The following is a 22,039-nucleotide window of genomic DNA, read 5'->3' as shown; positions in this document are numbered from 1 at the left end:
CGTGAGAAGAAAAAACTGATTCACAAAATGTCATAATGTCAATTGTGACAAAACAGGTGCAAAAAATACGTAATAATATAAAAAGTTCTACAACTATTTTTATTACGTATTGTAAAAAAAACCTAGCGCTGTTCGATAGGTTAGCTTGCGTTAACGCATGACACGTTTCCATGACGACTGACCGAAAAAAGACGCGCGCGCATCGTCATGTTTACGCGCCGCAACACCGGAGTCCAGGCGCCGTTTACCGGTTAGCTCCGTTAGCTGCATTAGCTCCTTTTAGCGCCGTTAGCGTTAGCCTACAGTGGAACTGGAGCGGTTTGTTTATTAAAGGAAAAGAGCAAATAAAACAAATAACTAGCGTACCTGTATACTGCGTATATGTTTTTAAAGTTTAGCGTTACTTTACAGACTCATTTTAACAAATCGGGAGTCACGTAAACATGAGGTCACGAGCGTCTTTTTCCGGTCAGTCGTCATGGAAACGCGTCGCGCGCTAACGTTGACGCCGTTAACGTTTGACAGCACTAAAAAACGACAAAAAAAATGTACTTTACAGGAAAAACAAAGTTATAATGTTACAAAAAAACTAGCACTGTTCAATAGGTTAGCTTGCGTTAACACATGACAAGTTTCCATGACGACTGACCGGAAAAAGACCCGTGTGACGCCTGTTGTGTTTACGCGCCGCGACACCGGAGTCCAGGCACCGTTTAACCAGTTAGCTCTGTTAGCAACATTAGCTCCTTTTAGCGCCGTTAGCGTTAGCCTACAGTGGAACTGGAGCGGTTTGTTTATTAAAGGAAAAGAGCAAATAAAACAAATAGCTAGCGTACCTGTATACTGCGTATATGTTTTTTAAAGTTTAGCGTTACTTTACAGACTCAATCAATCGGGAGTCACGTAAACATGAGGTCACGAGCGTCTTTTTCTGGTCAGTCGTCATGGAAACGCGTTGCGCGCTAACGTTGACGCCGTTAACGTTTGACAGCACTAAAAAACTACAAAATAATTTTACTTTACAGGAAAAAGAAAGTTATAATGTTACAAAAAAACAAGTTTTAGGTCATAAAAAATGTGTTAAAAGTATTGTAACGTTATGAAAAACAGCTTAGCAGCAAAACTTACTTAACTTATTTAAACAGTGTAGGGGCGGGGCTCTTTACGGATAAATTGTTACATTTACGGGAAATAATTTTTTTTTTCATAAACATCGTACAACAAACCAAAATACGTAAAATACGATTATTTATTGTCATAAATTGTGAGGTTGGGGCACTTCAAGTTAAGGGTTACGTTAAAAAATACATTAACAACTGCTATTTTCTACATTCGCGATTGTCATGACGATGTAAATGTACCACAATTAACTTATCGTGAGTGCTTTTATCGCGATGTGTGATAATATCGTACATCGCCACATCGCTGCGCTCGCCCACAGACTCACGCTGCTGACTGTCATGCACCGGGTCGTCCAGCAGGGGCAGCAGCACGTAAACACACCTGTACCTGAGGCAGCTCCTGCTTCCTGTCGCGTTCACTCTCAACGGCACCGCCGTTAGCCGGTTAGCAACCACACGCTAACTACCGCCGAACTTTGAGTGAAAACAGCCGCAGACAAACATCACGTCCGGTTCAGAGCGGAGACTGAGGCGTAAACACGCGCCGGAAACAGCGGGAGTTCGAAGACCGAGACTGAAAGACGGAGAAAAAAGACGTTTGAGCGGCTTTAACTTCAACTTTATCACACACACACACACACACACATCAGCAGCAGCAGTGCTGGAGAGCGGTCGACGCGGTTGCGTCATGTACGCGACGCCGCGCGGTGCATGCCGGTACTCGCAGTCAGTTTAGGTTTTTGAATACTGGAGGTTAATAGGAGCATAAAACTACAAGTCCCGCCGGGCACAGTGACACACAGACAGTGCGACGTGTCAACACAGGCTCCGCTTTTATGATGTTTTTTTTGGATATATATAGATATAATCTATATTTTAGAGACGTTCATATAATGTATACATTTTTATTTTAATCAAGTACATTTTTATAATTAATTTAATTTAATTATTACATTTTATTTGATCAAATTTGGTTGACTTTCTATTTTATTAAATTCGGTTGTGGGATTTCAACTTAGTAAGTGTATATATTCAAATGTATTATTTATGAAAACATAAAAAACACACACAAAAATAAATACACTACATGACACGATATAAATGTAAATTAAGGAATATACATTTTTCATATGTGATGTGTTATTTTAAATAAAAAAGCCGTTCAGTTGTATAAAATCTCTTTATTTTAGCAAACTGATGTTATTTTGACTCATATTCTTTTTTTTTTTTGCTCAGCAGCTTTAAAAACAACAACAACAACAATGCGCCTGAGTCTATTGATGAAGACGCCGTGGGTTTGGAGTTTTTGTTTTAAGCCGCTGATCTACACATTAAAGCTGTTTTTTCGCTGACTCGTGGTTGCGGTGAAATAATAAGAACTATGTAAAGCTTATTTGCATATTTAACACATGATACATTATAGTAACAATGATTTACAGCGTAATAATAATAATATTAAAGGGATCATTTCTATCTCTGTCGTGTTCTCTGTCGTGTTCTCTGGAGCTCGGCGGTCCAGAGTCAGTCCATCTGCACCTTTACCATTAAAGTGATGGAATTTCGGTCCTAAAACCTTCCCTTTAGTCCGCGTTGACCACCTCCCATCGGGCTAATCCGCCTACTTCTTCTTCTTCTCTTCTTCCGCAGCTGTCTGGCTCTCAGGGGGGCGGAGCGTCGCCCGATTGGTCGGCTCGCGGCGGCAGCGTTACCTTCTTCTCCAGCCGCGTGACCCTGTGTTTGAGTTTGCTGTGCGTGGCTTCGTGCTCGGCCAGCAGTCGAGCGTAGCGCGTCTGGAGGACGTCCAGCGTGCTCGTCATCTTCTCCACCTTCTCCTCCATCTCTTTGGGGTCGGGGCCCTGCGCTGCCACCTACAGGACGGCACCAGGCGTGACGTTTATCTCAGCGAATGCAATTATTGCTATGTTAGCGTCAGAATAGCAAAGCATCCCATGATGATTTTGCACTCAAGGGTAACTGTTATTGTTACAGGTTAGCTGACGGTAAACTAGCTAGCTAACATAATGTTTACAGGCCTATAGTTCGACCCTCCAGTACCTCCAGGTCCAGCAGTCCGTCCTTCATCAGGATCTGCCTTCCCTTCTCCTCCAGCAGTGCCTTAGCGTCGGGATACTCCTTCAGCGCCTCCATCAGGTCATCTTTGGAGAGACAGAAGAGGTCGGAGTAGCCGATGCTCCTGATGTTAGCCGTCCTCCTGTTTCCTGCCTTACTTCCTGTTGAGGAGATGCAAAGTTGGTGATTGTTAGCGTTTACTCGCGTGAGAACCACAGGTAAACACAGCTGGAGATGACTCGCCAGGAGCTAATGCTAGTGATAGCCACAAACATAGCTGCAATGTTGGAGGATTTGGTTGGTTTAAGCTAGCAAGGTAGTGAAATGAGCTGGAGTTGCTGTGTTGACGCCGCTTTTTGGACAGCATTTTTTTTATCTGGGTGTCTACCTTTAATAGCCAGGATGCTAATCTCGCCAAAGTAGCTTCCGTCACTCAAGACGACAAACTGTGTGATGCCGTCATCGGCCACAACAGCCAGTTTTCCCTCCTTGATGATGTACATCTCCCTGCCGATGTCTCCCTTCTTACAGATGTAATCTCCAGGACTGTAGACCTGAGGCTGCAGCTTCAGCACCAGCTCCACCAACAGGCCGGCCTCACAGTCCGCAAAGATACGAACCTGCAGGGGGCGACAGGACGGTGCAAAGTTACCCTGGACTTTGGTTCTTTGTTTGAGCTGGATTTTTCTTTGTGAGAACTGTGGTTCAGCGAGTACCGACCTTCTTCAGCGTGTCCAGGTGAACGTTGATGGCGATCTCGGCTCGCAGTTTGTCAGGCAGGTATTTAAGGACCTCCCTCTCGTCCACCGCCTTCTTATTGGTCCACAGGAAGTCGAACCACTTGATCACTCGCTTCTCCAGGTCCTTTGTTACCTAGACAACAGAGGGGGCCAGACAAATACATATCTATACCTAAGTTTTACAGGATACTAACAAATCACCCAACCTATCGACCAATCAACAAACTCTTCAGTAGTAAGGTCAGAAGAAGCCTCTTGGATGGGAGGAAACATATCTCTCAGTCCAGTTGACTACAGCTAACTACTGAAGATGACTATGAGATGAGAACCTTCACTGACAACCAATCAATCAACCAACCAATCAACAAACCAATCAATCAACCAACCAACCACAACCAATCAACCAAACAGCCAATCAATCAACTAACCAACCACTCAACCAACCAACCAATCAACAAACCAATCAATCAATCAACCAACCAACCACAACCAACCAACCAGCCAGCCAACCAACCAACCAATCCACCAAACAGCCAATCAATCAACCAACCAACCACTCAACCAACCAACCAGACAATTAACCAACCAACCACAACCAACCAACCAATCAACCAACCAATTAGCCAATCAACCAACCAGCCAATCAATCAACCAACCAACCAGCCAATCAATCAACCAACCAACCACTCAACTAACCAACCAGCCAATCAACCAACCAACCAACCACAACCAAACAACCAACCAGCCAACAAACCAATCAACCAACCACTCAAACAACCAACCACTCAACCAACCAACCACTCAACTTACCACTCAACCAACCAACCAACCACTCAACCAATCAACCAACCACTCAACCACCCATCCAACCAACCAACCAACCAATCAACCACTCAACCAATCAACCAACCAACCACTCAAGCAACCAACCAATCAATCAACCAACCAACCACTCAACCAACCACTCAACTAACCAACCAATCAACCAACCAATCACTCAACCAATTAACCACCCATCCAACCAACCAACCAACCAACCTTTCGGAAGCTCATGTACTGTTTAATTGCATCAATGCGAGCCTGGAAATTGGCTCTGGCAGCGTTCATGTTGGTGATCATTGAGCCGACGTTACCGACGATGGTGGCAAAAATCAACACTCCCACCTGTGTGGATAGAATAGAATTGATATAGAAATCATCTGAGGTGGAATAAAATGGAACAAACAAACAACTCTACAAGCCATAATCACCAGAAAGTCGGTCACGACGAAGAAATACTCAGAGTCCTCCACTGGGGGCGGCGTTTCACCAATGGTGGTGAGCGTCAGTGTGGACCAGTACATGCTGTAGGCATATTTCCTCGCTATACGTCCAAACTCTGGATTTGCTGGGTCGGGATACACGAACCTGTCTGAGCCAAAACCTGTAAGAGCAAAGCAAGACCAGGGATTAGATCTTACTACAGTGATCGAGAAGAATCACGGCAGCCAATCGGGATTCGTACGCACCAATAGCCTTGGAGAAAGAGTAATACAGGCAGGCGTTCCAGTGGATGATGATGACGATGTACATGACGAGGTTGGAGATCCGAAGAGCGTTGGGGTAGTTTGTTCTGGTCTCTGTCCTCTGGAAGAACTCCAGCATCCTGAGAGAAAACTCTTTACGTCAAGCAAACGCAGGAAGTAGTTTCAGATGGAACGTAAAGTTTGAACGGGGACGAACCTCAGGAACGAACCCAACGGCTACATTAGCTTAACGTTTACATTTACAAGCGTTTAGCTTCAAGGGATAGTTTGGAATTTTGGACACAAGACCTATTTTCCAACTCAGCCGGTGTGATGGAGACGTCTGGAGACCTTTTCAAGAAATTTCATTCAGTTCTTCTAGTTGCCGAGTTCGCTGGTGCTATGGCTAGCGCAAGTCAATGGTACAAGCTAGCATGGCATTAGAAACACTCATACCGACTCCACAGTGCACCCGAGGCAAATCGATTGTAACGGCAGTGGAGTCGGTATGAGTGTTTCTAATGCCATGCTAGCTTGTACCATTGACTTGCGCTAGCCATAGCACCAGATAGACAGGGACGCCTATGTTCTGGTAGCGCTCGGTAGGTCATTCCACCAGCGTGGAACGTGGAATTATCTTGCAACAGCTATCGCAGGAGGCTTATATTTGGGCTGACACTATGGGTTCCAAGCAGGTTTGTCCGCGGTTTCCCTTGTGGCTCCACCCATCTTTGCTAACAAAATGACGAATCACGTCACGATATTAGCATGTAGCTTTTGGGTTTGTGCGGGACTTCCCTGGCGTGCGCGTACCTGTTGAACCTGAAGAGTTTATTCAGGCGGATCTCGGGGTATTTGATTCCGACGATCACGTACAGCACATCGGTGGGAATCATGGATATCATGTCCAGTTTGAACTGGAAGCTCTTCACGTAGCGCTCGCGTAGCTTCAGCTCGTCCTTGACCAGCAGACCCTGCTCCAGGTAACCTGCACGCACGAACCGTTGCGTTAGCGTTGCCCTGTAATTTCTCAGGGAAACTGGTTCGTTTAGCGTGAGTTTGCACCTGTCCTGGTTCTGAAGACCATGTCAGCGAGGTAGACCAGGTCGGCAAGGAAGTCCACCAGGAACCAGTAGACCACGTAGTCCGACTGTAGTTCTTCAAAACTCGCCCTAAAACACAAACATATGCAAACATAGAAAATGATTTACTGTTTACAATGAGGTTCCTCTTCTCAGAGATAACTGTGGTTCACCTCGCTATGATCAGAGTCCAGTTGTACATGACGGGGATGGTGATGATGAACAGCCAGTGGTAGTAGGTGTTTCCTGCCGGGTCGATCACTGTGATCTCTTTGGCGCTGAACACAAACAACAACAACAACAACAACAACAATGAGTTCTTCTTGCAGCAGGGGTCCGTTTCACAAAGCAGGTTTAGTGAAAACTCTGAGTCTGTTAACCCTGAAATGAGGGAAACTCTAAGTTTTCCGTTTCACAAAGGGAGGTAAGTCAAAGCAGAGAAAGAGGAGTAACTCTAGCCTGTTTCACAGAGAGAGGTAACTTAAGCTCTCGGTCAGTTACCATGGTAACATGCTCTTTGAAACTAACCTGGTCGGGAGCAGGTTTTTCTCTCCGCAAACCTTGAGTTTCTCTCTGTCTCCGCCCTCTTTCAGACACACACGGTATTTGATTTCCTCATTCATTCAGTCAGCAGAGTTTTAGCGTAGTATAGTTCTGCGTCTGTTCTGCGTTTACGTTACAAGTTATATTAGGTGGAGACTATTTTCACTACCATGTCCGTGGATGAAGGTGCAGCATTACTGCGCAGAGAATTAAATATTCGTCTGGAGATGATTATCAGACCTCATATATGTTCTTACATTTCCAGACACTTTTCTTTTTGAACGGAACTGTTTCCTTGGGGTCCCGTCCCCAAATTGTGGGTCGCGAGATGCTTTCTGGGGGTCCCCAAATCATTTTGGAAAAATATATATATATATTATTAAATTTATTTTTTATATATATATATTTTTTTTAAATATATTTTTATATATATATTTAAATATATTAAAAAAAAAAAAAAAAAAAATGTAATTAAATTTTTTTGGATTTTTTTTGATTTTTTGATTTTTTAATTTTTTGATTTTTTCCCAAAATGATTTGGCGACCCCCCAGAAGTCATCTCGCGACCCCAATGACTTCTGTGGGTCCAATAGGGGATGCTTTCTGGGGGAGATGCTTTCTGGGGGTCCAAATCATAGAAAAATATATTAAAAAAAATAATAATAATAATAATAATTTAAATTGATTTTTTTAAATCAAAATTAAACCGAGCGGTTTTCCAAAATGATTTGTCGACCCCCAGGGTTGCATGTGTGTGTGTGTTTGAGTGAATGAGTCCTGGGGAGTGTTGAAGTCTGTTCTGTCGTCTACATTACAAGTTATATTAGGTGGAGACTATTTTCACAACCATGTGCTTTTGACAGTGATCCCGTGGATGAAGGTGCATCATTACTGCGATACTTTTCTTTTTGAGCGGAACAGTTTCACGTCACAGTTCATCATTTACATTCACAACCTAATCAGTCCTTACATTTACAACATTAACAACCTGTCTTTTTATACTTGTGGTGCACGCGCTTAACTCGAGGTGAAACTACTCCGAGTTGAGACAAACTAACTCAAATCAGCTGTTTTGAAACCGAAAACTCAGAGTTTCCTTTCTCAGAGTAGATCACCTGGGTGATTTTGGTGATCATTTGTGAAACAGGCCCCAGATCTTCATCTCTATGAAAACGGAGCTTCTATTGTTGACGTATCCAAATAAACCCAAACCTACGCCTCCTCTTTGGCCTTCTTCTCCTTCTCCATCTTTTCCTTTTCCTTCTCCTTCTCTTTGGCCTCCTTCTCTGCCTTCTCCTCCTTCTCCTTCTTCTTCTTCTCCTTCCTCTCCTTCTTCTCCTGCTTCTCCTTCCTGGTGGAGAACAAGACAAACCCATTGTATATTCATTCATTCATTCATTCATTCATTCATTCATTCGTTCGTCTACCACTTTGTCCTCCACGTGAGGGTTGCAGGGGAACGCTGCAACAGTGTCCAATTACTGTGGGACTGTGGGAGGATAGGGGAGAACCAAGAGAACCTGGAGAACATGCACACCTTCAGAAAGGCCTTTGGTCAGACCAACCAACCAACCAACCGACCAACCAACCGACCAACCAACCGACCAACCAACCAACCAACCAACCAACCACTCACTCAACCAACCAACCAACCAACCCAGAGAACCTGGAGAACCCGGAGAACCATGAGAACACGGAAAACTTGGAGAACCAGGAGAACCCGGAGAACATGCACACCTTCAGAAAGGCCTTTGGTCAGACCAACCAACCAACCAACCAACCGACCAACCAACCAACCAACCAACCAACCAACCAACCACTCACTCAACCAACCAACCAACCCAGAGAACCTGGAGAACCCGGAGAACCATGAGAACACGGAAAACTTGGAGAACCAGGAGAACCCGGAGAACATGCACACATTCAGAAAGGCCTTTGGTCGGACCAACCAACCAGCCAACCAACCAACCAACCAACCAACCAACCATCCAACCAACCAACCAACCAACCAACCATCGCACCAACCAACCAACCAACCAACCAACCAACCAACCAACCACTCACTCAACCACTCACTCAACCAACCAACCAACCAACCAACCAACCAACCAACCAACCAGCCAATCAACCAACCAACCAACCAACCAACCAACCAACCACCCAACCACTCACTCAACCAACCAGGCATTCAACCAACCAACCTGGAGAACACGGAAAACTTGGAGAACCAGGAGAACCCGGAGAACATGCACACATTCAGAAAGGCCTTTGGTGGGACCAACCAACCAGCCAATCAACCAACCAACCAACCAACCAACCAACCAACCAACCAACCACTCACTCAACCACTCACTCAACCAACCAACCAACCAACCAACCAACCAACCAACCAACCAACCAGCCAATCAACCAACCAACCAACCAACCAACCAACCAACCAACCAACCAACCAACCAACCAACCACTCACTCAACCAACCAGGCATTCAACCAACCAACCCGGAGAACACGGAGAACCTGGAGAACACGGAAAACTTGGAGAACCAGGAGAACCTGGAGAACATGCACACCTTCAAAAAGGCTTTTGGTCGGACCAACCAACATACCAACCAACCAACCAACCAACCACTCACTCAACCAACCAGGCATTCAACCAACCAACCAACCAACCAACCAACCACCCAACCCGGAGAACCTGGAGAACCAGGAGAACCAGGAGCCCCTGGAGAACACGGAGAACACAGAGAACACAGAGAACCTGGAGAACATGGAAAACTTGGAAAACCAGGAGAACATGCACACCTTCAGAAAGGCCTTTGGTCGAAACCTGGTTGCTACGCCACCGTGTGGCCACAGACGATTCACTTTAACACCAAACTCAAAGGGTTTGAAACAAACCTGGGACACAATTAAACGTAACACCGTGTTCAAACTTACTCCTTCTTCTCTTTCCTCTCTTTCTTTTCTTTCTTCTTGTTCTTCTTCTCCTCCTCCTCCTCCTCCCTTTAGACACCAGGAGACACATGTCAAACATCTGCACACAGTTCACGTTACCGTCGTACGATATTTTTGAGCGTTTATTTTTTACGCGTGACTCGTACTCGTCTTCGTTGTTGTTGCTGTTGTTGACGTTGAACAGAACTCCGGCTCCGTGAGAAAAACTGAAACACAAATTTGCGATTTCTTCAACGAACTCAAGAAGAAAAAACTGGAACCTTCTGCGTGACTTAGATTCCTCGACGACTCACCTGACTCGCTCTGTGGCGCCCCCTGGCTCCCCCTCCATATCCTCCAGAGTGATTGTGGGTGGGGCCAACCCAGAGGTAGTGGGCGGAGCTGACGGCGCGACTTTAGCCATGGAGGAGCTTTTCCTCTGCAGACAAAAACAAACAAACTCTTCTTCGCGGTGGAATTATCGGACAACTTTCACTCGCACTTTAGCTCCCTCCAGTGGTGCAACTTGGGATCATCCAAATGTATCATATATTTGTTATACATGAAAAGTGAAAAAAGTTCGTTTTGTGTTCAGGACTTTGTTGAATTAGTTCTTTCTCAAGACGTAGCGATATAACAGGAACGTTTTTTAGGGAAAAGATCGGTGACTCCGCCTAGAAATTCGTAAGTTAGAAATCGATAAGATTCGGATCTGCGAAGAATCTCGGAAACTCAGTTTTTAAAACGCACATTTTCTGACAAAATGTCAGATTTTAATCGAACTAAGACGATAATTCCGTTTTCTTAACCGTCCTATGTTAGTCGGACTAATATTGAGCTAGTCTTAGTCGGACTAACACTAAAATGTGATTCATAGTCTGATTACTCCCGCGTGTATTCTCTTAGTCGGACTGGAGTAGGACTTGCGGTTCTGAGAAAAACGATTCCACGATTAACTTCACGTTCGTTTTTCAGTGATGTAACAGCGCCACCTACAGAGGCGGAGTCAGACTGCACGCATACGCTGCCGCCTGTCTTAGTCAGACTACGGCCTTAGCTCGATTAAACTGCGCATTGTGAACGCGCCGAGTGACTGCGACAGCCGAGTTACGAATATTTTATCGTCGCGAGTGAAAAACGGACTATAAAGTAACACCTTATTATTATTATTATTATTAGTTGTATAATAATTAGCTGGTAAACCGTTGTGTCCTGACTCACCTGTCTGCCGATAATCCGTAATGTGGCCTAGATCCACCGACAGCCCATCAAAGTCATCGCCGTGGAAACAGAGGAGGATCCCCCCCGCCCCCTCCCCCGTACACACACACACACACACACACTCACACACACACACACACACACACACACACACCTGACCTGACGAAAACTGGTCAAGAATTCAAAGTCCTGATGGAAAAGTTGCGGCGATGGAAGGATCCGTCCTCACCCTGTCGTCACCCTGACAGAGATAAAGAGATTAGAGGGATGATACCGTGTGACACACACACACACACACACACACACACACACACACACACACACACACACACGCGCACACACACATTCTTGTACTTGCTGCATACTGAGGACCAGCATTTCCACTTTATAAATCAACACAATTACAAATATCTACTTCATGAATGACATCTATATAGAACTACTGGTTGCAGTACCATAAAATGTACTGCAGGTGGAGCCCCAGAGCAAAAAGGGCTGGAAAACTGTTTCGATTTTTTATTTATTTTTTGTGGGTCAAATTTTTTTACAAAAATATCATAGTTATACTATGTCGACAAAATGACAAAAAAAATTTGGCCAAATATTTTTGGTCCAAAATTTGACAGAAACGTCCTACTATACCATGTCATCCAAAATTTGAAAAAAAGAAAAAAAAAAGAGGAAATTTTGACCCAAAATTTGAAAAAAAAATTGGTCCAAAATGTGACAAAAAAAATTTGGTCAAAAATTTGACAAAAAAAATTTGGTCCAAAATTTTACCCAAAATTGTTGGTCCAAAATTTTACCCAAAATTTGATTTTTTTTTTTTTTGACAAATTGAGTATAGCATGTTATAGCCACCTAAGGAAGTGATTTCAATGAAAGCAAAGTGAGGACTGTCCAAAATGTCCTCACTCTGTAAAAATGACCTCACTTTGTTGGTTAAAAACCCTCACTGGTCCTCAGTATGCCGCAAGTACAAGAGCACACACACACACACACACACACACACACACACACACACACACACACACACGCACACACACACACGCGCGCACACAGGAAGTACGGTCGTAGAAGAAGAACGAACGCGGCTAAAACGAGACGCGAAGTCAAAGCTGCACATACAATCTTCTTGTCGTTTACTGCCCCCCTGTGGACACGTTTGGTCATAGCACCAGTGTGTTTCGCAGAATTCATATTTTTTAACCTCATAATTGGCTGGGACAATACAGCTCAATTGCGCCCCCAAGTGGATTTTCTTTACACATGTAAATGAATAAAACGCACTCACTTACACTCAGGTGTGGCACAGTGACTCTACAGCGCCCCCCTGTGCATATTTAGGCTCCCGTCACCATGTGGTCGCATAAAATTGTTATTATGATAAAATGATATTATTTATATAATATGATTTTTTATATTACTTATAATTATAAAAATCATATATAATACTAATATTACTATTAGTATTATATTATGATTAGTATTATTACTATATTATTATTGTACAGTTATTTAAAAACTGTTAAATCAACAAAGAAAGAAATAGAAAGTTGAAAGTGAGGAGATTTGACTGATCCTCCTGAGTCAGCACTGGGAACTAATAACACACACACACACACACACACACACACACACACACACACACACACACACACACACACACACACACACACGGGCAGCTATAATAGGCTTATCCAGATTTACACACACTCCTGTGTGTGTGTGTGTGTGTGTGTGTGTGTGTGTGTGTGTGTGTGTGTGTGTGTGTGTGTGTGTGTGTGTCTGTGTGTGATCAGTGAATGTAAAACCGCGAGCGTTTGAACGTGAAGAACATTTTAGTTTTGGGGTCAAAGTTGAGGTCGAGTGTCTTCGTGTGAGTCTGAGCTGTGGTTTGATTAACTGTTAGACAGACTTTAACAACAGGAAACTGACGTTTGTAAAAACCACTCACTCTCCCACACCAAAGCCCATAGAGATAACCAGTGATTTTAGCTCACAGTGGACACAGGAGCTGCTGGTCTGCTGCTGCCTCGTGTGGTCACTTTGTGTCACTGAGGTCAATCTAATCAAAGGTTTTAAAAGCCGAATTGACTAAAAAAGACATTGTAAGTTAGTGATGGAGGCAGCAGTGGATCAACAACTCCTGTGAGTGACTTTGGTGTGGGAGAGTAAGTGACTTTGGTGTGTGAGAGTGAGTGACTTTGGTGTGGGAGAGTGAGTGACTTTGGAGTGGGAGAGTGAGTGACTTTGGTGTGTGAGAGTGAGTGACTTTGGTATGGGAGAGTGAGTGACTTTGGTGTGGGAGAGTGAGTGGCTTTGGTGTGGGAGAGTGAGTGACTTTGGAGTGGGAGAGTGAGTGACTTTGGTGTGTGAGAGTGAGTGACTTTGGTGTGTGAGAGTGAGTGACTTTGGTGTGGGAGAGTGAGTGGCTTTGGTGTGGGAGAGTGAGTGACTTTGGAGTGGGAGAGTGAGTGACTTTGGTGTGGGAGAGTGAGTGACTTTGGTGTGGGAGAGTGAGTGACTTTGGTGTGGGAGAGTGAGTGGCTTTGGTGTGGGAGAGTGAGTGACTTTGGTGTGAGAGAGTGAGTGACTTTGGTGTGGGAGAGTGAGTGGCTTTGGTGTGAGAGAGTGAGTGACTTTGGTGTGGGAGAGTGAGTGACTTTGGTGTGGGAGAGTGAGTGACTTTGGTGTGAGAGAGTGAGTGACTTTGGTGTGGGCGAGTGAGTGACTTTGGTGTGAGAGAGTGAGTGACTTTGGTGTGGGAGAGTGAGTGACTTTGGTGTGAGAGAGTGAGTGACTTTGGTGTGGGAGAGTGAGTGGCTTTGGTGTGAGAGAGTGAGTGACTTTGGTGTGGGAGAGTGAGTGACTTTGGTGTGGGAGAGTGAGTGACTTTGGTGTGAGAGAGTGAGTGACTTTGGTGTGGGCGAGTGAGTGACTTTGGTGTGAGAGAGTGAGTGACTTTGGTGTGGGAGAGTGAGTGACTTTGGTGTGAGAGAGTGAGTGACTTTGGTGTGGGAGAGTGAGTGACTTTGGTGTGAGAGAGTGAGTGACTTTGGTGTGAGAGAGTGAGTGACTTTGGTGTGGGAGAGTGAGTGCTGTTTACTGAATGATTTCAGCCACTTTACAGAAGAGTCACCAAAAAAAATCTACGTCAGTTTAAGTCTACGACGTCTTTAGAACACGTTCACGTCTTTATCTTCACTGTTACACAGACTTTTCCTTGTGTAAACTGAAGTTTGTAAACCACTCACTCTCCCACACCAAAGTCACTCACTCTCCCACACTAAAGTCACTCACTCTCCCACACCAAAGTCACTCACTCTCCCACACCAAAGTCACTCACTCTCCCACACCAAAGTCCATAGAGTAAACCAGTGATTTTAACATCACAGCACACAGGAGTTCACAGGAGTTGTTGATCCACTGCTGCCTCCATCACTAACTTACAATGTCTTATTTTAGTGAATTCGGCTTTAAAATGATTTAATTTCGACTAAACTCAGTGACACAAAGTGACCACACGAGGCAGCAGTGGACCAGCAGCTCCTGTGTCCCTGTGAGCTAAAAATGCTGGTTTTCTCTATGGGGTTTGGTGTGGGAGAATGAGTGGTTTACAAACTTCACTTTCTTGTTGGAAAAGTCTGTTTAACAGTGAGATATATGTATATATACACTATATATACATATATGTGTATATATACTTTAAAAACAACTGAACTTGACCTTTAATAAGAGGCAGCGAGTGACGTGAAACCTGAAGTGAGACTGAGAGTCGATGCCAATTCACAAGATCACATACGGCACATGACGGAAAGAAAGAAACGAGTGAATACGAACAACACACACAACACACGCACGCACACACACACACACACACACACACACACACACACACACACACACACACACACACACACACACACACACGTCCTGCATGAGCAGGATGCTCTTGCTCGTCGTCAGTGTGAAGGTTCAGCATGAAGACAGCGCTGCTTTTCCTCTGTAAGTAAACTGAGATATGTTTGTTTATTTATTCATTAATTTATTTATTTAGTTAATTAACTCGTTGGTTCACTCAGATCATAAGAGCGACAGATTTCAAAATAAAAGTAGCAGCGTTTGCTTTGCCGTAGTAAAGTTTTGAAGCAAATTGAAATCATATAATCATATAATAATGCAAAAATTATGGTTGGTCCCTGAACGCATCACGACACAGTATTGGGTTAATTATTAATATAATGTACGTGACGTTCAAGGTGATTAACGTAAAACTTTGCGTATAAAATCACACCTTTTTTTTTCCCTTTATTTCCGCATTTAAATCCTCATTCATTTGTTGGTTATTTTCTTTCTTGCTAAACATGTTCTTTATTGCATAAAACAAACAAAACAAATAAACAATAACAAATCATGTATAGAGATTTTTGTTTGTTTGAGAAAAGCAAATAAAAACTGTTTCATTTAAGAAGCAAAAAAAAAAAATCATGTTATCTGTTATTATTATTATTATTGTTATTATTAAAGGAGGAACTGTTGTCGACGTACGGATCGATAAAGTTATTTTTGAATTGAGTTTAAAATGAGTTTTAAAGTGTTTGGAGTTGACATTTAAGCGTTGGTTTGTCTCTCGTTTCAGTGTCTCTAACTCGTCTCACCCCCGCCCACAGTCGAGGTGAGTGAGCCCCCCCCCCAAACCCCCCCCCTCAGAGTCTCATGTGGTCAGTCTTTGACTCCGCCCCCCCCCCCCCCCCCCCCCCCCCCCGACACCCCGCCCCAACCCGCCAATTCCTACGAAATCGAACGGCCGTCACCAAAAACAAAAGACTGATCGCGTTCAAGTGTGAACAGGAAGTCAGGTGACCGCGCGAGGGTCAGTGGTCGTGGGAGGATGTGACACCCGAGTCGAGCTTTTCACTTCCTGTTTCTTACCCACACACGACACTTTGTCCTGAACCTGGTACCTGGAAGTTTTTTTATTTTTATTTTTATTTTTTTAAGTTTCCGCTCTGACGATGTGAAAGCGAGCCGAGCCGAAACTAAAACGTGACGTCAACAGACGGCCGGCCATGAGCGCGACGTCCGTTTTTTTTTTATTAAAAAAAAGATCAGTGACTCCGCCTTGAAATTCGTACGTTTAGGCCACTTGGAAATCTTGTCGAAAGATCTGCGACGAATCTCGGAAACTCCGTTTTTCATTGCACATTTAATGCTAAAAAGTCCAACGTTAATCGGACTAAGACGATAATTCCGTTTTCTTAACCGTCCTATGTTAGTCGGACTCAAATTGAGCTAGTCTTAGTCGGACTAACACTAAAATGTGATTCATAGTCTGATTACTCGTGCGTGTTAGTCGGACTGGAGTAGGAACAATTTCACGATTAACTTCACGTTTGTTTTTCAGTGATGTAACAGCGCCACCTACAGAGGCGGAGTCGGACTGCACGTATACGCTGCCTGTCTTAGTCAGACTATGGCCTTAGCTCGATTAAACCGCGCATCGTGAACGCACCAGAGTGACTACGACAGCCAAGTTACGAATTCTTTATCGCAGAGAGTGAAAAAAAATGGACTGAGCGCGGCGACGTCCGACGCAAAAATCAAAGCTAACGATGTCCAACTGTAGATTAAAGTTAAAACTCCGACTTATAGTTACAAATCCTACGTATGATTCCAAAATCAATTTACTTTCATTTTAAATTCTACTTCGTACAGTTAGCATCACCCGACACCCTCTGCTAAACTTACCGTTTTTTTTACCGACAATTGAAATTTTTAATTTTAGCTTAACGCTGGACGTATTTGTTTGTTGTTTTTGTGTCATCTCGTGTCTTGTGTGTGTTTTTAATACTTTGTTTTCGTTGCGTCGTCGTAGCCTCGGTGAGCGTCGAGCCCAACAGGACTCAGTTCTTCGAGTACGAACACATCGTGGTGACCTGCGAACACCTGGGCTCCGACCAATGGAAGGTGTGGAGATACACTAGGGACAGGTCAGTTTTCCGTCACAGCCCTGAGCTAACGCTACGCTAAAAGATCGCAACTTTTTTCGTTATTTGGTCGAAGTGTACAAACACGAACTGGCTACGTAGCATTAGCGTGTTGATTTGTCGGCAGCTTGCTCGTGTCGGAGTGCGGCTCGGGCTGGGGAACGCAGACGGCGTCCACCTGCTTCGTGAACACGGTGAAGCTAACGACCAGCGGCGTCTACTGGTGCGAGTCGAGTTACCGAGAGAGCAGCAGCGCCGTCAACATCACGGTCACCGGTAAGATTCTGGAACGACGACGGTGAGCGTCTTCTTCTAAAATGCTTAAAAGTTCAAAAGTACAATAATGGACAACATGGCAACATTGCCCCCTGGTGGCCAGCTGTAGTATACATCATACATTTCTTTTTATGATAAAGTACAAAATAAATCAAAACAAGCAGTCGTTCATGTTTCAATTTAGTTTTCATTTGAAAAAGATAAAGCCAGACCATTTTAGGTAGCCCCCTGGTGGCCGACTGCAGTATACATCATAATAATTTTTTTCGATCACATATACGAATACATCAAAAACTTCAAACAAAATAAATTAGTTGGATGTTTTAATGAAGTTTCTGTAAACAAAGTAGGACGACATCTTAAAAGTATAGATGACCCCCTGGTGGCCGGCTGCAGTATGCATCGTAAATTTGTTTCACGATCACATATACGAATACATCAAATCTTTAAACAAAATAAATTAGTTTATGTTTTAATTTAGTTTCTATAAACAAAGTTGGACGACATCTTGAAAGTGTAGATCGCCCCCTGGTGGCCGGCTGCCGTAAATGGTTGTAAGCTCCGGCCCTTCATGTTAGCAGACGGAGGCATGATTTGAATAAATGAAGAAACTTTTTAAACACGCTGTAATTGACGTTTAAATTTAATTTCTTTAAACAACGCTGGACCATTTGAAAATTTGAAGTCGCCCCCTGGTGGCCGACTGAAGTATACATCATCATTTTTTTTTCCGATCACATACACTTTAAACAAAATAAATTAGTTCATATTTTAATTTAGTTTCTGTAAACAAAGTTGGACCATTTGAAAATTCGAATTCGCCCCCTGGTGGCCAACTGCAATATATATCATAATATTGTTTTTTTTTTTTATCACATATACGAATAAATCAAAAACATTAAACAAAATAAATTAGTTTATGTTTTAATTTAGTTTCTGTAAACAAAGTTGGACGACATCTTAAAAGTATAGATCGCCCCCTGGTGGCCTGGTTGTAAGCTCCGCCCCTTTCATGTTAGCAGACATGATTCGAACAAATGAAGAAACCTTGTCAACACGCTGTAATTGACGTTTTCATTTAGTTTATGTAGTTTCAACGTCGGACCATTTGAAAATTCGAAGTCGCCCCCTGGTGGCCGACTGCAGTATACATCATAATATTGTTTTTTTTAAATCACATATATACGAATAAATCTAAAACTTTAAAACACAATAAATAAATACGTTTAAATTTTAATTTAGTTTCTGTAAACAAAGGTTGGACAACATCTTAAAAGTATAGATCGCCCCCTGGTGGCCTGGTTGTAAGCTCCGCCCCTTTCATGTTAGCAGACATGATTCGAATAAATGAAAACTTTAAAACACAATAAATAAATACATTTTAGTTTTAATTTAGTTTCTGTCAACAAAGTCAGACGACATCTTAAAAGTATAGATCGCCCCCTGGTGGCCCGCTGCCGTAAATGGTTGTAAGCTCCGCCCCTTTCATGTTAGCAGACATGATTCGAACAAATGAAGAAACTTTGTCAACACGCTGTAATTGACGTTTTCATTTAGTTTCTGTAGTTTCAACGTCGGACCATTTGAAAATTCCAAGTCGCCCCCTGGTGGCCGACTGCAGTGTACGCCGTCATTTTATACACCGCTTGTCTCTGTTCCGTGTCCAGACAGACGAGTGATCCTGCAGAGCCCCTTCCTTCCCGTGACGCAGGGAAGTGACGTCACGCTGCGCTGCGAGACAAAGGACACGCCCACCGACCGTCAGGTGACCTTCTTCAAAGACGACCGCAGCGTCTACACGGGGCCGACGGATCACGTGACCCTCAGCAACGTCAACAAGTCGCACGAGGGCGTTTACAAGTGTCGGCGGCGAGTCGACGGCGAGGTCAAAGAGTCTCCGAGCAGCTGGCTGCTCATCAAAGGTTCAATTTCGCTCGATTTTTTATTTATTTTAGCTTTCAATTTAAACGTAAAAAGAAAACTTCGAACCCGGTGGCCGTTAGCGGTACTGCAGCTGAGTGAGCTTTATAATCTCCGTCATCAGACGACGACGGCGATTCGCTGACCCTCACCGCGGTCCCCGAGTCGACTCAGCTGAGCGAGTACGAGAATCTGTCGCTGACCTGCGGCAACAACAACAACAACAACAACGACAACGACAGCAGCAGCAGCAGCTTCCACGTCAGGAGGTTCACCACGGCCACCGGGACGTTGTCCACCTGCGGCGTCCACTGGGGGGCGCTCGACTCCTCTGGCTGCAGGGTGACCACGGTCAAGCCGCCCGACAGCGGCATCTACTGGTGCGAGTCGGTCACGCTGCAACGGAGCAGCGCTGTCGAACTCAACATTTACGGTAGGAGAGTCCACCTGACGGGGGGGAGGGGGGTGGGGCGAGGGGGCGGGGCGAGGGGGCGGGGCATCGTACTATCATCGTACTAATATGTTAATATCGTTGCTGCAGCAGGTTTACATAAAACCGTGCTCCTGCGCAGTCCCATCCACCCGCCAGCAGAGGGCGACAACGTGACTCTGCGCTGTCAAACGACCACCGCGCCGTTCAACCGGCCGGCCGCGTTCTATAAAGACGGTTACCACGTCGAGGACACGCCCACAGGTCACATGACCCTCTATCACATCTCCAAGTCCGCTGAGGGCGTCTACATGTGTGACGTCAGCGGGGCCAAGTCTCCGCCCATCAGGCTGCTTGTCAAAGGTGAGGTCAGAGGTCAAGTGATGTCACTGTGATGTTATGATGTCACTGTGATGTTACTGTGATGTTATGATCTTACTGTGATCTTACTGTGATCTTACTGTGATGTTATGATGTCACTGTGATGTCACTGTGATGTTATGATCTTACTGTGATCTTACTGTGATGTCACTGTGATGTTATGATGTCACTGTGATGTAATGATGTCACTGTGATGTTATGATGTCACTGTGATGTTATGATGTCACTGTGTTGTTATGATGTCACTGTGATGTTGTGATGTCACTGTGTTGTTATGATGTCACTGTGATGTTGTGATGTCACTGTGATGTTATCGTGGTGTCACTGTGATGTTATGATGTCACTGTGATGTCATTACGATGTTGTGATGTTACTGTGATGTTGTGATGTCACTGTGATGTTATGATGTTACTGTGATGTCACTGTGTTGTTATGATGTCACTGTGATGTTGTGATGTCACTGTGATGTTATCGTGGTGTCACTGTGATGTTATGATGTCACTGTGATGTCATTACGATGTTGTGATGTTACTGTGATGTTGTGATGTCACTGTGATGTTATGATGTTACTGTGATGTCACTGTGTTGTTATGATGTCACTGTGATGTTGTGATGTCACTGTGATGTTATCGTGGTGTCACTGTGATGTTATGATGTCACTGTGATGTTATGATGTTACTGTGATGTCACTGTGTTGTAATGAGGTCACTGTGATGTTACTGTGATGTCACTGTGATGTAATGAGGTCACTGTGATATCACTGTGATGTCACTGTGATGTCACTGTGTTGTTATTGTGATGTTACTGTTACGTCACTGTGGTGATGCTGTGATGTTATCGTGATGTCGCTGTGATGTCACTGTGATGTTTTACTGTGATGCTGTGATGTCACTGTGATGTTAGTGTGATGTAATGATGTCACTGTGATGTAATGAGGTCACTGTGATATCACTGTGATGTCACTGTGATGTTAGTGTGATTTTACTGTGATGTCACTGTGATGTTAGTGTGATTTTACTGTGATGTCACTGTGATGTTAGTGTGATTTTACTGTGATGTCACTGTGATGTGTTTTCCCAGGTGATTCAGTGTCGTCAGGAGCTCCTCAGTCACTGTTCACGATGATTCGCTGTGTCGTGGTTTCTCTGCCGTACTTCATCTCCACTCTCTTCATGGTGTTCAGATACCGCGACATCAGACAGACGCCACGCCCACAACACGCAGGTAATCAACTGATCGACCAATTAACCGATCGTCCGACAAACCTAAATAAACTCGTCTTTACTAAACCCTGCAGGTAAAGCCCTGTCCGTTTCCACGACAACAGCCTCAAACGCTGACGAGGGATTGGACGTCGAGCACGAACCAACCATCGCTAACGTCACCACTGAGCATCGATTCTGAGATAAACCTCAATGTTTGTTTTTTTGTAAACATTTCAGTTTAAAGTTTTACTCGTGTTTATTTGCCTGTTTTTATGCAGTTTTGTCAATAAAGTTATGTTCAACATGATGCTGTGGTTCATTACAAAACAAAGTCATTTCATTTCTGAGACTGAAGTTTGTAAAACCACTCACTCTCCCACACCAAAGCCCATAGAGAAAACCAGGGATTTAAGCTCACAGTGGACACATGAGCTGCTGGTCCTCTGCTGCCTCGTGTGGTCACTTTGTGTCACTGAGTTAAGTCGAAATTAAATATTTTAAAAGCCGAATTCATTAAAATCAGTCATTGTAAGTTAGTGATGGAGGCAGCAGTGGATCAACAACTCCTGTGAACTCCTGTGTCTCTGTGATGTTAAAATCACTGTTTTTCTCTATGGGCTTT

The 22,039-nt window shown here is 44.0% G+C and overlaps 1 protein-coding gene across 1 annotated transcript; it reads right to left on the bottom strand.

Annotated features, from left to right (window-relative positions):
* Positions 1 to 2,779: 2,779 nt before the first annotated feature.
* cnga1b (cyclic nucleotide gated channel subunit alpha 1b) lies at positions 2,780 to 10,418 on the bottom strand (the record flags this gene model as incomplete). Its single annotated transcript, XM_083910583.1, has 14 exons — positions 2,780 to 2,989; positions 3,177 to 3,352; positions 3,580 to 3,811; positions 3,912 to 4,064; positions 4,970 to 5,095; positions 5,182 to 5,354; positions 5,440 to 5,576; positions 6,250 to 6,424; positions 6,502 to 6,608; positions 6,692 to 6,796; positions 8,278 to 8,412; positions 9,998 to 10,056; positions 10,167 to 10,221; positions 10,309 to 10,418. 14 exons carry the CDS (start codon positions 10,416 to 10,418, stop codon positions 2,780 to 2,782), a joined length of 1,953 nt encoding a protein of 650 aa, XP_083766709.1.
* Between the last annotated feature and the right edge of the window lie 11,621 nt (positions 10,419 to 22,039).

The sequence above is a fragment of the Microchirus variegatus genome, assembly GCF_963457635.1.
Source record: "Microchirus variegatus genome assembly, chromosome: 2".
NCBI lineage: Eukaryota > Metazoa > Chordata > Actinopteri > Pleuronectiformes > Soleidae > Microchirus > Microchirus variegatus.
Note: the sequence above shows the minus strand (reverse complement) of the source record. Positions and strands in the feature narration are given on the sequence as shown.